Source organism: Ambystoma mexicanum, chromosome 7q (genome assembly GCF_040938575.1).
Source record: "Ambystoma mexicanum isolate Mex_15411 chromosome 7q, UKY_AmexF1_1, whole genome shotgun sequence".
NCBI lineage: Eukaryota > Metazoa > Chordata > Amphibia > Caudata > Ambystomatidae > Ambystoma > Ambystoma mexicanum.
Window position 1 is genome coordinate 169,868,298 of NC_090941.1, and position 17,473 is coordinate 169,885,770.

The 17,473-nt window shown below is 44.6% G+C and overlaps 1 protein-coding gene across 9 annotated transcripts in view; it reads left to right on the top strand.

Moving 5' to 3' along the window:
* The window catches only part of DOCK9 (dedicator of cytokinesis 9), a 2,709,375-nt gene that overhangs the window by 1,093,303 nt on the left and 1,598,599 nt on the right, over positions 1–17,473 (top strand). For all 9 annotated transcript variants that reach the window (XM_069639825.1, XM_069639823.1, XM_069639827.1 and 6 more), the window contains exons 10-11: positions 5,111–5,185; positions 9,270–9,410. In XM_069639825.1, coding sequence (XP_069495926.1) covers positions 5,111–5,185; positions 9,270–9,410 — 216 coding nt within the window. The remainder of the gene's footprint in view (positions 1–5,110; positions 5,186–9,269; positions 9,411–17,473) is intronic.

The following is a 17,473-nucleotide window of genomic DNA, read 5'->3' on the forward strand; positions in this document are numbered from 1 at the left end:
GCGATATTCGCAATAACGGGAATATCGCACTGTTTTGTAATGCAGGTTCTATGGATAGCTGTGGATGTTAGGTACAAGTAGGAGTTGAAATTTCGTTTCTATCATAAAACTGAAGGAGTTATAGAGGTTTTAGTAAAGGCCGTTTTTGTAAAATAGGCGCGAGAATTTGGACAGAGGCTTCAGTTCTAAAATCAGAAAAATATTGACTATGGACTAGAGCATCCAAGCTAAGCCACCATGACGGCACAATGTAAGAGTCAGGAGTGATTCGCAACTCAATCCTGGTTCCTCGATGTCCACCTCGGAGCTCTAGGCTGGTCACTCAAATGAAATTAATAGATAAAAGTTGACGAAATGACTAGGAAAAAGATGCTTTTACAGATAGACAGAATGAGATTTCACTACGGATTTAGACAATGTTACTGATTATGGAAGTAAGGATAGTTCAGAGGTTAGGAGGGGACAAGATAATGCACAGTAATGAACAGTTTCTAGCTTCCTGTTAATACTCACAAAACAAATGGATTTAAGATTTTGGACCATCAGGATTCTGGACCGCCATTGAATCGGGTCTATCAGGGACTGACAGCTGGGCACATTGGACTGGACAGGGTCAGCAAGGCTCTCTGGTCACAGCACGGCACGGGATCTGCCCTTCTTGGTTCTTAGGATATTTCAATTCAGCAGGCAAGCATTAACAGCACGCATTATGATGATTCCTCTAGGTTTTTGGGATTCTTTTCTAGACTTTGAGACCTAGTTGAGAATGGTTCATCTATGCATAGGCCTTTGCTTTGCCAAGTTTCTGGAGTCTGGAACAAGGAAGATGTAGATTTCAGCAGCAGAGCGCTCTGCCAGCAGTCAGGAGATAGAAAAATTGCAGAAGTCCCTATGTGTTGTCAGCTGTCCCTATATATTATGCCAGTTGACATTACGAAAGGAGAGTATTGGGCCGGCTTAGCTAAGCTTGCCCCTGTGAAAGGTGATTGGGTCAGAGTCTACTCTCTGTCTTGATAGGAGGAGAGAAACAGAGTGTCATCTTTATGGTATAATTTTATGATGCTGAGAATCCACCCCTAGCCACTGGAACACAAAGTCTAATTTTGGCAAAATACATATTTACACATGTGCAACCTCTATAAAAAAAAGTCACATACACAGATTGCTTATTTTATAGAGTATCTGCTCCTCAAAATTTCACAGCTCAGACTTTGTTTCGGCTTTCTGCTGAATTTTGTTAATTTTGTAATGAGAACAGGTTCCAATATTTCTGTAGATTTCCACAAATATGCACGTTTACCATGGGAATGTGTGTATAAAGTTTCACGATTCTAGCTGAAATACAGTCCCCATAAACCCACATTTATTGCCATTCCTGTTCAGAATAAGCTACAGTTGTACTAAGTTTTCAAAGGTAGTGCTAAAAATTAGGTTAATCTGCCATTTTCAGATTTTGCACCCCTTCTGATAATAAGTTATACATCTTATAAAAATATTCATTAATTATCCTGTTAACACCAAATGATCCGTATTTGTCACTCCTTGAAGCATACGGTAGCCCCCTCCTTTGGAATTTTCTTCTATCAGCCAGGAGTTTCCTGGGCTGCAGCAGTTTTACAACCTTTCACACCTTCAATATCCTGGGTTCGAGGATGTCCATTGTTTAGTCCTGGGCTGGAGACAATAGCCTGGCCTAGCCTGTAATTAGCACAGTTCAGCCAGCACCTGCTGAGAGGAAGGCCCTCCTCCTAGGAGAAAAACCTGCTTTTCCAGTTCTTGCAGAATTACATCCCCCAGCCAGGCTTAATTTAATTGTTAAATTCTTTTGGCTTTACTTTAGCACAAAACAAACTTGTTGCATCAAACAACAGATAGGATTCTCATTCAAGAATTTAAACCTATGGGATCAAAAACAACTACAATATGGGTTACTATCAGTAACAGGCCTCATATTGCAAACATTTGACTTTCAGTTTATAACATGTTAAAGTTTAATCAGGAAGGCCCTTGACAGCTGCCATCACAGGTAGCCCTCTGCTGCACAGAGATTTTATTTACAGATCCACAGGCAGGCCACTTTTGCTGTGGAGATCTCTTTTTGCTCTTAGCCTTTCAGGACCTTGTAAGTTCAGTGATTCCTTAAACTATGTCAATTGTAGCACCCGGCAAGAATTTTGAATATTTGGAAGGTGTTCTGTACCGGCATTCTGAAGTTTCAGCAGCAAAGAAAAGGTGATTTAAAGCAATATTTGGAGTTTCATTTAGCAAAGGACTGCTTTTTCCTTCTGCACTCCACTTTCAATTGTTGTGGAGCCCAGTGACACATTTCAGTAGTGAGAGCTCTGTTCCACCAATGACATGCGTGGCAGATTGGTCAGCCATCTTTTTGTGCATTGAAAAGCACGATATTCAGGGGTTTTGGCACGCACAAGGGTTTTGCGGCCATTTAGCTGTTTCTGGCAGCACCATAACAGTGATGCAGCATAGCCGAGACAAAAGTGGGTCAATACATCCCACACTATATATATATCTGCATTTTCCCTTCAGAGGATTGCCATTCCATAGTCGGAGGGTATGGAGAGAGAATTGATTGGAATTGTGGGGGATGTAGCTGGGCCCAGTGAATTACATTTTAAATACCTGTGGAGTTCTTCTATTTTGTATTCAAACATTCCTCACCAACAAAACGGTATATCTAAAAATAAGATTTTTTTAATAGCGATATGTGGTCTTACTGTGGATAAGTTTTCAGAGTTTAACCTTATTTACACTTTTTGTGAAATCATTTTTTGGTTGGCTTTCCTGAGAGATGCTTAATGTTTGTAGAGCACTATCCCAATTGAAATCTAAATTGCTGCTACACTGGCGTCAGGTTAAGAGTTTTTATTTTGTTTTATTGTTTCTCAAATGTTTCTGCTTTTTTTGGTTTATTTTGAGTATTGTTTTAGCTTCTGTGATGAATCCTGCGAGTTGTCCCTTCTCCCCAGGGTGGAAACACCCTCTTTCGTATTGAGGAGGTGAGCGCACTATGCAACACCCTCCATAGAGTATATGGCAAGTGGGAGCCCACTGGGGCTGACCCCAGCCTCCCCCCCCCCGTCTGGGAACAGGCAATGCCCCAATTACAGCAACATCACCCTCCCCTCCCCTTACAGTCTGACATGTTTGTAGGATATATCAGGATTAAGCATGACCATTATTAAAGTGAGGTGATGGGTTTCTGACTTGGATATGGTGCAGCCTTAATGGTAACACCTGGACCAACCAAGTTGCAAATCCATGTAGTAACTTAAAAGCAGCCACAGAGCCAAAGAGGAGGAGAACATCCGCTGAGAAGGGCGAATCTCAGACGAGCAGAGCCACGCAAGGGAGGAGTCTCGTGCAGGGCGTATGCCAATGTGAGAGGATGACGTCAAAGCTCTGACGGAGGCAGATCCTCTGGTGCCACAGAAATGCTAATGCAGGGAGCACTGTCCTGTGAGCCAACGAAGGTAAACCTCGTCTGGAGATGCTGAGACTACCAATTCTCACACTTGGAAGCTAATCCGGGCCAAAGCCCAGGACAGGCGAACTGAAGAACTGCCAGAGTAGCCCATAGCTTGAGAAGGGCCAACCAAGGAACAGCAGGGGTGAGAGATGGTCAAAGCCCGCAAGATACAATTCAAGAATCTGCGGGGGCTAGAAGAGCCAATAGCTTGAGAGAGATCAAACCAGGAGCCGAAGACATGACCGATGACTATCGTCCACGACTGACGAACCGCAAAACCAGGAGAGGCCAAATAGCCTGAGAAGGGCCAACTGAAGAGCTGAAGGAGTCGCGACACCCATGGTATTTGAAAAGTCACCAACAACCAGGCCGAAGAAGCCCATGGTCTACCCTAGGCCAAAGAAAGCGAAGGATACAACCTGAACCTTTGGGGCGAGAGACACCAATATCTTAAGTGGGACTAACATGAGTGGGGCTGGAGAAGCCCACTGTGGTCCTGAGTACAAAGACCCACAAAAACCTCAAAGATCATCATTCGAGGAAGTTGCCTTTCCAGTTCCTAAAGTACAACTTCCAATATCCCTGGCGATGGGATAAACACATGTGCCCTCTAGAGGCCTTATTGAACCAACTTGTTTGACATTTTGTTAATTAAAAAAAAAAAGATGCTTTTCTTTGAACATTAAGAGACTCTAAGTTGTTGTGGAGAGAGCCTACTTAAGAATCTTCAGAGACATAATGCACCAGTGGGTGGGGGTCAAAAACCAGCCTCCACTAAAGTTCCATGGCTGGAGTAACCTGAGAATTATTTTCCATCTTTTTTCTTTACAGAAAATTTAGGTTAGTGATAAGTAAGTTTAGGGTTTGGACAGAGGACTTTACTTAAGTTGTGACATCCTGACGAGCACCCTTTTTTGTTTGTTTTGTAATTTAGGGATTTCATCTTAGTGATGGGGACTCGGGAAAGTTATTCTTTAAAGTTTTCTAATAATGGTCTGTTTGAATCATGTGTTCATGTGCGTCTCCTATGTCTGATTTACCACACTTCCCAGATTAATTTGTTAGGGTAAACTTCCGTTTTGTCCAAAGTTTACTGTAAATAATGCACATGGATATGCTACTGTAGCATTTTACTTAATATGGTCTACATTGTTTCATCAGGAGATCTTCATTAGTCTTCACAAACATTGAATATCTCTGCTTATGTGCTGCAGATCACAGGCAGAGTTAGTGTTCATGAATTTAATGACTGCCCCACAATGCAAGTGGCCACCCTTCTTCAATATCAGCAGCACCGAATTTGTCTGCAGAACCACAGTGATACTTAGTTTTTTTTTTTTTGCGTCCACTAAATGTTGAGCGTTGATTTGCGACTAATACAGAAATCATTGTTTAAAAGTAAGATTCATTTTTCTTGCCATTCAAATTGTTATAACAAGTCTGCCAATAAAAAGTAAAGGTCATACTCACAAGGAAAATCATGTGCAAATGTGGCACTGAATATTGTTCAATAAGTTATAATGAGGCCTAATGTATGCTTTGGTCAGTGATACTATTATTGGATCACTGGTGCATAGCCAACAGTATCTGAAGTAAATCTAACATTGTTTTTCCTTTCTTTAGATTTCCCGAGATGCAGAAACCAAGTTAAAAAACGAGTGCAGGGTAAAACTTTTTGTTTTGGACTCTGATTCACAGGTCAGTATACGAGGTGCTTCCCATCATATTTATGAAATAAGGCAAGATACTCGCAGGGTGGAGAATTAATGATCGTAGCCCTTTCTGTTTGGTGTCTTTTGTTTGTCTCTCTACCCAAAGCCAAGTCCCGTTTTACCCTATCCCTTTTTGTCCACTCCATTCACCCTGGTCTACTTCCAGAATATGGGGCAGAGAAATACACACCCTATCGAAGATGGTTGGTCATTGCTTGGTATACAAGTTTATTAACTTAACGTATACGGTATGCTACATGATATTGTCGTGGTTTGTTTACTGGCTCTGTTTGTGAAGATATAGATTATTTGTTGTTCATCCTCATTAACAGTTTAGGTATTTACGGGGTGCAAACTGTTTTAACCATACATCATTATGTTCTGTGTTAGATATGGAAGTTGTTTGTGGTATATGTCAGGAAGTATTTAATGCAGTTTTGTGGAAGGGATGAGTCATGATGGATTTCTTGTGAGGAGTATCCGGTAGAGATTAAGCAGGAAAAGTGACAAGTTCAAACAGTGTTTAACACAGGAAATGTTACCAATATGACCTGCAGCTTGGGCTTTAGGTTCAGCACAGTGGTTGTATCGTAACTTAAGTGAATGAAGAAGCAGTATGTGAAGTTGATGTCAGGGAAGAAACTCAGAAGGCAAATGTACCACTTGAAAGCCAGCAGAAAAGAGTGGCTACCATATCGGCTTGTGGAGTTTGATTTAGACATCCTGGAGCAATTGATCATAGTTTTTTTTTTTTTTCATGCTTCGAAAATAAACTGCATCTGACAGTTGAGGATTGAGGCCAAATAGGCGTGCAGGAGTTCGCACATTGGAAGAGAAGGACTTGAGAAACTTTGGGAGGCTTTTAAAAGACAGTCATGGAAGCCAGAGTAGCCTTTCTGGACATGTTAGAGGAGAATCGGAAAAGGGCACAATTTGCAGATTAATTGTGTAATGAATGCAGGCAACACAAGTAAAACAGAACACAGATTGAGTTGCCTCCCTATTTGACCATGAACATGTCTTTGTTTGGTAATGTAGTGCACATCAGTCGGTCAAAAAATGTAAGGCAAGTTCAAATATTTGTGTTATGGGCCATGCAAATTCTTAAAAATCCCACTAGAACTGCAGGGCGAGTTCCTTAGTTTGCATACTCGACCTAAGAGAAATGCACTTGCCTCAAGGTGACTGGTGAGAAAATATTTACCAGTGCTTTTTGTAAAATGGTGCACGTCGCCATGAGCCCACTACCTATTTGCTGTAATGCTGGCAAGTGTGTACAGTGAAACCTGTATTTGCCATTTACTGCAAACAGTGTGTTTGCAGTAAAAGATAAATATGTTTCTAACATCCCCCCTACTCGCCAGCAAGGTCGAGTATCATGCAAATAGTACTCGCCCATCATGAAAAGTACTCACCAATGCTAGTGGGCTAGTAGATTTTGCGAGTTCTGCCTTAATATTTTCGTGGAAATAAAATGTGTGGTGTTCTGTATAATGGGAGTTCAGAATGTTGAATTTGGGCAAAGCGGGGCTTTAGAAGGCACGGGAGATGTTGACCAAATAGTTCAGCTACTTTTCAAGTGAAAGACCCCAAGCGTTCACTTTAATATTTCTGTACTTGTAATTGTTAGGGAGAATTCTCTTTTTGGGCTGAATTTCCTAACCTAGTGAGTCCCCCTGCAGCTTTGCTGAATTTCTGGAGTTTGTTTTTTTTCTCCTGCCAAGAGTGAGACTCATTTTCTCCCACTCTTGGACATGATTTATGGTGTTCCTTTGACTGTTAATGTGTTTTATGGGCTATGGAGTCCTTTACTCCATAGGGTCTCATGTGTTTTTACTATGTGTGTTGCACAGCACTCTCCGTGCAGTGACACAGGGGTGTCATAGTGACACCCCACCATAGACTCCATACCCTGGGACTGACTACTGTCTCCCAGGGCATGTAAAGTCACCATTGGCTTTACTAGTCCCAAATTATGAACAGAAACCAGTACAAACCATCATATTGTAGACATACTGGTCGGCGCAATTCGATTGCCCCGGGGTCTGTTAGTCGAGGGGGCATGTCTCCGTCCCCCCTGATCGAGTTTTGGCTGGTGGCAGTGGATACTACTTTTTATATTCGACCGCAAATATATCCCTATGGGATTTTCCCATTGTTTGAGGCTACCAACTTTAATTATTTAATTCTCATAGCCTCAAAAATACCGCCGGTTTAATTATTTAATATTAATTCGCTGGTTGGTATTTTTTTCCAGGACTCGATTCTAAAATGGCGTTTGTGTTCTCTTCTGTGACTCCAACCCAAGTTGAGCCCTTTGTTCCACTTTTGGCGGGCTTCTCCACAGAAGCTTCCAAAAGTGGTGCCACTCTGTCTGGGTACCACAGGGGGTGTGGGAGGGGGTTTAGGCACTCTGGACTGAGTTACCTTGGTAACTCAAGTCGCACTCTTGTGTGATTGGCCCTTAGCATGTTTGATTGACAGCTAGGCTGAGTGAATGGGGGTGTGCTGCATAAAAGCAGGGCTTTGGGGACTGGAACTTCAGAAGTCGCCACAGGACCTGAGAATCTGACGAGGGAGAAGCTGAGCCGACCTGCTACGACGACACCACCCATGGAGCCCTAATGAACCGACTCACCACTTCCCGACGACAGAGAAGATCTCCCTGCTGGAGAGTCTTCTTCCCCTGACTGGTGGGCACAACCAGTTTACCGTCTTTTCCTCGCATCCCAGGACGGCTTGCGGTCGAATTGCCCGTGCCAAGCACCCCGGCAACCGGATAGCCACTTACCACTGGACCGCGAACCAAAGGACCGCTCCTTTTAACTGAGAACTCCGCGGCTGGTTTCTTCCCTGGCAGTGCAACGGACTCCTGTCTTCCTCCCCGACGAGATCCTCTCTTCCCCCGGACGAAGCACCGACTTGCATCCGCTGCCAGGAACAACTGCCCCCGCTGGAGTATTCTCACCACTCTAACGTACCGTGTCTGCCAGGCCTCCCTTTCTAAAGATTGCTACAAGGTAATAATAATCACTTAACCTTCTGGACTGGGCTGGCCCCCTTGACCATCTAACTGGTCCCTTGTGTTTTGGTCCAACTCTTTCTGAACCTTTTCGAGACTTTTGTGCACTTTTTAACCGTATGACCTTGGACACATTTCGTTCTGATCCTCTTAAAGTGGATCCGGCTTTCTGAACCCTAACTTCACGGTTTGACTCTGCCTTCCTCTCTTGCTGTGTTCTTGTGAAAGTGTTAGGATCTGTTTATATCCTGCTTTTCTCTCCCTTTTAAAACAAATTATTAGAGTACCATCTGCGTTAAGCGCTCACCGCTGTTTGAAAATAAGTGGAGCTTTACTTAAGACTTGTCTAATATTCTTTTAAGGGAGTGTATATCTTTTAGTGACCGTGTTTTTGAACTGCTTAATATTAGTGCCTGTGTGTTTTATTAGATGTGAAGTGGGTTTACTGCCAAACACCTGTAGTCTTAAATCTTTTACAGTGGTCCCAGAGGGAACTGCACAGGTTTCTGCCTAACAGTGATGACCTGCCAAGAACTTAAAAAAGATTAGATATGTTTAGTCAATCAAAAAGTGTCATTTAGGAAATATGCACGCTGGGATATCTTTATTTTATTGGAGTCCTTTCACAGACTTTCTTTTTTTGTCAAGGGCCTGGTAGTTACTAGGCTTCTTTTGCCATAGCACTCAAGTGTCTATGAAGATCACATAATCTTCAATGAGCGGGGATGAAACATTCTTCACTGGTGTGGATAGTACAATTTGTTCACTTGTGCCACCACAAATGAATTATGTATTTTCTGTCTCTTTCACTAGTGGAATCAAAAGGTAATATTTTGTTTTGCAAACTTGGAATGAAAAATGAAATCAACAATTTGCGTGTCTGTCAGATGCTAGTTACTGTAATCAAGAAATATTGTTGGTGGTTCTAGGCATTTCCTATCACTGAAGCATACAAAACATGCTAACGAGTTGATCTTAAAAGTGCGATTGATTCTTTTGCATGTCTAGCGGCAAATGTTCTAACCATCTTGTTTTCTTCCTCTTTAAGAAACTTGATTTTTCAGGAATTGAGCCAGAAGTAAAGGCATTTGAGGAGAAATTTGGGAAAAGAATTCTCGTCAAGTGCAATGATTTAGCTTTTAACCTTCAGAGCTGTGTTGCTGAAAATGAAGAGGGACCTACAACAAATGTAAATACTCCTTGTTGTCAACAGTCATTGTTTTCTTTTTGTTGTCCATTTTTTTTTCTTTGTGTCAGGATCTTTTTTTCTCGAGCTGTTGTCTGCTGAGTTCCTATGTACACTAGCACGATATTAGAAAGTGCCTCCTAGATACTGAAACTCCTAGCCAGTGAGGGCGCAGAAACACAATATGTTGCTTTCAAATAGCTGTTTACTTTTTGTGGTGTTTGAGCAAAATATGATTCCCGGAAGGCAATTTGAAGCATACACATCCTAGTGTAAGCCAGTAAAATAGCTCAGAAGGTTAAGCACTTGTTGCTGAGATTTGTGTATGATCTGTATGTTCGAATTCGAGCAAGGCCAACTCAGCCTTTTAACCTCGTGGTGACATTAAATTAATACTGTCAGTTCGGTAGTAACAATTTTATATGCAAGTGTTGTAATTTGTAATTTATGAGGTTCAGACCGGGCAAAATAAACTGCATTTGGGCACAGGTGAAACAAAAATGCAAACTAAACCAAAATGGCACCTAAATAATTAAAATAAATGGGTTTTCAAAGCCTTGTGAAACTGCAGCAAAGAGGTAATATTTCTGAGGTAAAGGGGTAGAAAATGCCACATTCGTGAAGTACCTGTCCCCTTGTTGGACACAGCGGGAAGACGGTATCCTCAATAACATTTTATCCTCTGATGTTAGTGATCTTGTTGGTTGGTAAAATTAAATCCTTTTTACTAAATATGATCAAGCAAGACTGTCACATTTGTACATTAAGCATACAACTTAAAAATCGATTATTTGACCCACCGCTAGCCAATTTAAAGAGGCTCAGTGATTTGACACTAGTGTAAACTGAGATCTTAAAAATCCGTCTGATGGCTGCATTTTGAGTAGTTGCAGTTGTAGTTGGTGCTTGGGTATATCTATTAGGTGGCATTTGCATAATCTATTTTAGAATCAACTAGAGAGCCCACCACTACTGGAACATCTGTTTGTACCAAAAGTAGAGGAACTGACCGAAGTAGTCAAAAAGTATAGTAGATTGATTGGACAATGGAGCCAATTTGTTAATTGCAGCTCAAATCAGACTGCTAGTAACATCCAAGGTTCTTGATCCTAGACGCATAAGTAGAAGTTAGCCCAAACATATAGGGAGGTGAAAGGACTGTATATAAAGCACTTTGGTGAAAGTGCTAGATCAATAACATTTATTTTGTATTCTTGTGTTTGCATCCTTGTTATCAATATTTGAACATATTCAGCTTTTGAAAGCCTCATGACTTTTTTTATTCTACCTTTCCTTGTCACTAGTTTTAATGATAATTGAATATTTAATCTAACATATTGCTTCAAGTGTTCTCGGGTGTCAACCTATTTCCCTTTCAAACAAAACCCTGAAACAAATGGCACAGTAACATGGCTAGAACAATTGTGCCAGACGAGTGGGGAAATCACTTGTATCATTCAGTATCCTGCTCATTTCTAGTTCCAAGTGACAAACTATTGATTCCATGCTCTGTGCAGGCCACTTAGATGTATGTACAGCCCAGTGAGGGGGGAATAGACTTAAGGTGATACTACCAAAGTCACTTCTTTACAAATTTTAAATTGGTGAACAGTCTCAGTGGAACTGTGACTGCAAGCTGATAGTTGTGTGTACACACCAGAAAGTGCATGTGCAGTAAAACAGTAGTTTGTAATGGATTTCTTCCTCCCACGGATTCCTCATCTGTGATCTCTCTCCGAGCACAGCTGCTTTTCAGAAACCTTTCCGGCCACCAGGGGAAGCAGAGCACCCGACAACTGTATGTGCTCTGCGCTGGACATGATTTCGGGACGCGTATATAAAGAGGTGTTGCGCCTTAGTTCCTCTTTTCCCCATACACTACTTGCTTTAGGAACACTGCATCTTCAAAGTTTTTCTTACGTCTCATTACATTTGACGATCGGCCGAATCTGATTAAGTCTTCAGGGAAAAACCCTCTGTAAACTCCAGGATGTAAAATGTCTGTCTGGGATCCTCACTGGATTTGTCTTTATTGCCCCAGTGAGGGACATGACACGCAGGATTCTGCGTTGCCAGATACACCCCAAGGCGCTTCGGGAATGGGAGGCAAAGCTGATCACTTTCCTCCACAAGTGGAAGAGTGACTGACTTGTTTGAGGTCGCCCGACCCGGATTGGCACACTGACGAACGGTACCTGGTCTGTAACGGCAACATAAAAAAGAAGCACAGCAAGAGGTCTCGGTCTCCAGGCAGTTCTTCAAGGCACCTTTCTTCTTCCTGATCGAAGAAGAGGAGCCACCACTCTAGAGAAGCTCCTGAAGATCAGGCTTTACAGGTACCCTTCCCCAACTATTCCTCTACTCCCGAGGAATGGGGGAGGCCTTTAGGTTTAAGATGCTTGACATCTTCGCCACGGCGCTGGTGGCTCCAGTCTTGGCCTTGCCAGCGGCGCTTCAGACCACGGCTCTGGTGAGCTAGTAGAGACACTGGGAGTCACGTGGCTGTGCTCCCTCAGGCACGACCGCTTGAACAATGGACAAGATCCAGTTGCACCACTCAGTCCTCCAACCTACACACGTCTTCCCACAGCCCCTGGGAGCCCCTGATGCGGACCAATGTGTGTGGCACGGAAGCCTCTTGGAAGTATGCCCAGGTCCAACTGGGGTCCTTCCTCTCTGACATCTTTTTCTCTACCTGTGGTGTCCCCCAGGGATCTAACCTCTCTCCCTGGCTGTTGAACCAGTATCTGGCACTCCTTGCCCACCGCATCGCCGCTCTCTGGCCCAACATTCAGTGCTATGCGGATGATACCCAGCTCATTTTCAGGCTACCCTCAGCCTCCTCCTCTCCTTCCCTCATCTCTTTACTGTCTGTCTGCTATCCAGGAATGGTGTGCCGCCAATGACCTCTGCCTTAATGCCAGCAAGACTGAGATTCTACTCATCAGCACACCCACTCCCTCCTTCCCTGCAGCTCTCTGGCTGGCCTCTCTTGGCCCTCTTCCTGCTCCTACTTGCAAGGCAAAAAACCTCGGGGTCATCTTCGACTCCACACTCTCCTTCTCTCCTCACATTTCTGATGTCTCTAAGAAGTCGCACTACCAGCTGCACCTCCTCAGAGGTATTCTTCCTTTCCTCTCCTTCCCCCAGAAGCTCACTGTCTCCAGAGCCCCGGTTCTCTCTAAGCTGGACTACTGGAACAGCCTCTATCTAAATCTTCCTGCCTATACTCTCCGCCCTCTGCAACTCATCCAGAACAGGACTGCAAGACTTGTCCTTGGCCTCAAGCCAGGGACCGTATCTCTCCAGGACTGAAATCTCTACACTGGCTCCCGGTGGCTGCGAGGATCAAGTTCAAAACCCTCTGCATTGTACACAAGGCCTTCTGGGGCCTGGGGCCAAAATACGTTCAACTCTCTCTTCCTAGATATCTTCCTTCTCGAGCTCTTCGCTCATCCGCCTCCAACTCCCTCAGGGTCAGCCGCTTCTCCAAGCAACGATTTGGGGGTAGATCTCTCTCCGCGGCAGGGGCCTCCCTCTGGAACAGACTTCCTGCCTCCCTGAAACTTGAGGAGAACCATCTCCGGTTCCGGAAGCACCTCAAAACCTTCCTCTTTGCTTCTGCTTTCTCTCCCCCTCTCCCCTGCTAAATTCCTGACTGAAATTGAACTGAATTTGCAACTGGGCCACTCTCACCGATCTCGGTCCCTGGCCCTGCCACTCTCCCCCTGCACTGCCTCCCTGGCAACCCCTGCACTGCGGGACTGTCTCTGTATCCCTACAGTCCCCCTTCCCAGCACTTATTCCGCACTTAGCTTGCACTTGCCACCAGCTGGCCCTTATTTATCTTGTTATTCACTACCCCTGTACTGCACTTTCCCCTCTTCCCTTTCCCCTTGCACTTTTCCCTTCCCCTCCACCCATGCACTTGCGTGGTCTGAATGACACCAGGCCTAGTAGGATCGTTGTCTGTCTTCCCTTTTTTTTTTTTCCCCCTCCCTGCCTCGTCGCGCCTTGAAACACTTGTGTAGAGGCGCGTTACAAATACCATATCATATTATATCATATCTCCCTATGGGTGCATTTAGTCTCACTTGGAAGACATTCCTGATGAGGAAGGGGACCCCATTGATTTTGGTTCGGAGCCCTTTCAACTTAGGGAAGTTGGGCACTCCCCAGAGAAGCTCAGTGGTGATCAAGGGGACTTGTTGGAACTTGCAACTGACTTGCAAGAGGCAAGTGGCCTGGACACCTTTACCAGATGTATGCAGTCTCCCTGCTCCCACCCTGGGTAAACACCAGACAGCTTTGCAGTGCATAATTGCCAAGGTGGTGGATACCTTGGGATTGTCGGCTCCCTCCCAGATGCGGTATGAGCCCACATATATTGTGGACAAGACCCCAAAGAAGGAAACCCTGCCCCATTCAACCAAGCAGTAGCATCGGCCCTCGAGCTGTGATCCAAACTGGCCTTGGTCATGACTGTGGCCTGCGATCTAGCAATAAAGCACATGCCAGCACCCACAGATCCACTGTTCCTGTGTGCCTATGCATCAACAGAGATTTTGGCCGTACAGGCTGACACGGCAAACCTGAAAACCACATATTACCCCTCTTGGCCACCTGTCGGAGAGAACAAAAGTGTGGATGTATGGGGCTGGAACGTTTTTGTGCTCTGCGAGCCTGGGCCTGGAATGCATCGGCACTGCATGTTCCCTAGCCAAGTTTTCTTTTGTACTTCGGTCTGTCACCTAGGATGCGGTGGAACGCACCCCTGAGTGGGACATTTGGGTATCGGGTAAGGCTCTGTTGAGGGATGGCAAGGAGGCATCCCGCCAGATCCTCCAATCTGGCTCGGATACTGCAAACTGACTGGACAGGGCAATGTCCACCAGCACGGTTTTGAAAAGATACCCTTGGCTGAGAACATCAAGTTGTGAACTGGATGTCTAGGAAATGCTTATAGGCAACAGCCTGCAAAGTCTCTGGGACTAGCTGTCCAGCAGGAGCGACCTGTGCTCTCCGCCGGCAGGGGCCTATCATTTTCTACCCCTTTACCCCCTGTGCCACATGGTAAGGGGGAGTCCAGCCCCTTCAGGCAAGTGGGTGCAGCACTATCCCAGTTAGGGTTCAGGGTAGGGGTGCACCCAGAGAATGCATCTCAACCTACTCAGTGGCCTCCATTGCCCCACGTGCAAAGCTTCTGTGAAACGTACTACCACCTGTGGGTGGCAGAATATCCCACTTTGGCCGAGAGTGGATGATTACCATTCCCGACACCTGGGCTTAATAGGTGATTCACTAGGGATATGGTATCCCTTTCGCTCATCCTCAGGACCATCAGCTGTATAGCCAGTTCTTGCTTCCAGACCCTCTCCTACTAGAAAAGGTCATTCAGCTTCAGGAAAAGGCTTCCACCGACCCAGTACTCTACTCTGAATAAGACAAGGGCTGTTATTCAACAGATTTTCTGGTACCAAAGGAGGACAGGGGCCTTCACCCCATGTTCGACCTGAGGCTTCTGAACTTGAAATGACAAATTGAAGATGATCATCCTAGCCCATATCCTTCATGCCCTGGACCTGCAGGATTTGTTGGTCTCACCAGATCTCATGTAGAAAATGTAGATTTGATGGTACAGGCACCATGGAAAGTACTAGACACCTTTTGACAGTGTACTATACTTAACGTTAAAAGAACGCACTTAGTGGAATATTATGGTGTTGTTATGGCAGTGCATTGAGATGCTCTTATTGAATTGGTATTGAATATGCACACATTAATTAATGACTTGGACATTGAACTGGATATGAGGTGTATTGGAATAGCCGACTGGGATGGAGTTTATGCTGTAAGACTTATCTTGCCTGATCGTGGTGGTGAAGGAGAAGCTATTTTTAAACATTATTTTCTCTGCTTGCATACATGCATAAACTATTGTATAGATTGTATCTGAATTAATGGTATGTCCTGCACTAAGATGCACATTCTTTTCTCTCTTCCTTTTATGCATAATAACTATGACGGAATTTAAGTATAAAAGGTTTTAAATATAAGACCATTGTACTAAATAAAAAAATGAATACATTTTGAAATGATTGTGTCCTCCCACGTATTCCTCAGCTTTGATAATATCTCTCTCCAGCTTTGCTGCATCGGAAAAAATCTTCTGAACAGAGGGCACTGTATGCGGTGTCGTCGCGTCGATGTCCCTTGAGGGCCTCCGTGGATCGACGTCATCATCAGCATAAATAGCGCATGCAACGCCCGTTGGCTTCAGTTCCGTTTCCCCAATATTACAGCTTCGAGTAATTAACGGCACGCTTCAGTTTCGACACCAAAGTCGAGTTTTAAAAAATGACACGACTGTGGATCGAAAATGTCTATCACAGATCCTCACCGCATCTGCCTTTGGTGTCTCGGCTCCGGACATCGTATCGACGACTGTGGGTCCTGTCAAGCCATGACATGGAAAGCTCTCAGGGAGCGTAGAGGTAAACTGGTGGTAGGGTGACTTCAAAGTCTTCTTCGAAGCGAGAGAAAAAATCTGGCGAGTCTGGAGACTCTTCCCGGCATAAGAAATCACAATCAAGGAGTTGGTCGCAGCAATGTTCGTCTTCTTCCTCAAAGAAGGCAAAGAAGAGACGTCGTAAGTATCCTTCATCTTTGAGGGATTCCTTTACAGAGGTAATCAGAAGGCCGACGAAATCCGATTCCCCGGCTAACTGGGACGCATTTCGGTCAGAGAAGATGTGTATTTTCGAGAATGCGGCCCGACACCCTCGAAAGAAACACCCAAGAGCCATACCTTGGTCGCTCTGATGACAGACAAAGGCGAAGTCGAAGGTTATAACTTCGGAGCCAAGCACTAAGTCGGCAGTACGTCGAAGGTTCTCTACCCGACGAGAAGTCGTTGAGAGTGTCGACATCTCGGGAACCGAGCCTTCTTTGGCACCTCCAAAGAAGCAAAATGCGTTGAAGACCTCGACCATTTAGTTGACTCCGAAGTCAGACCTGCTGACGCCAAGGTCAAAGACGGCGCTGAGTATATCGCCGCCATTTTCTAAACAGTCCTCGACACTGTCGATGACTATTCTGACTGTTGAAGTCTCTTGGCATACAGGACATGGTTTACAAGCCTATCCCTAAAAAATACTTTAAGTCTATGTCCTCGATTTATGAGGAATCGCAACCCTCTGAAGACTATTCCCCTCCTTTTGGCTTGGAATTTGGCACTCCCAATGTGCCAGAAGAGCTAATTTTGGATGAGACAAAAATGTGAGACTTATATGACAATCTCTAGATGGCACATGGTTTGTACACCTCGCTTGAACTGGACTTTGGTAGGCCCGACTACTCTGAGCATACAGATTAATCCTACAGAAGGCTCACGAGTAAAGTCACTGAGTTTATGGGGTGGAGAAGGCTTTCCCCGACATATGAACAAAATGATATGACCGACATATTGGATAAGGGTCCAAAGAAGGACCACATTTTGCCTTTTTATATGGCAATGCAGAGAAGTCATTGCTAACTGGGAGACCCCAGAAGCTGGACCTGCGGTTAACAAGAACTTTGCAAGGAAGTACAGGCCTTCCAGCACAGATCCAGAATACCTGTCCAAGCATCCCACTCCTGAAAGCTTGGTAGTTCAAGCAGCCACATCTACCAGGCAATCGGCTTATCCCTTTATTCCCCCAAACTGGGATGACAAGAGGGTAAATGCCTGAGCACGTAAAGTTTTAACCGACAGGCAGTATGGCGATAAAATCCACCAATGTGACTTGTATTCTATCCAGATTCACTTTTACCCTGTGGGACTGTGTTGCCATGGCGGCTGATCACATCCCGGAAGGCGAAGAAAGAGACAGTTTCCTGGCGATCATTAAAGATGGTAAGAAGGCAATGGGAGAATGTCTCCAGTCAGGTTGGGATACTGCTGACCGCATCAGCAGATCCCTGGCTGATAGTACAGTACTACGCAGATTTGCGTGGTTGTGCAGGATAGACTGCTCAACATGCTTTTTGACAGCTCGAGGTTGTTTGGCAGCAAGGCGGATGAGAGC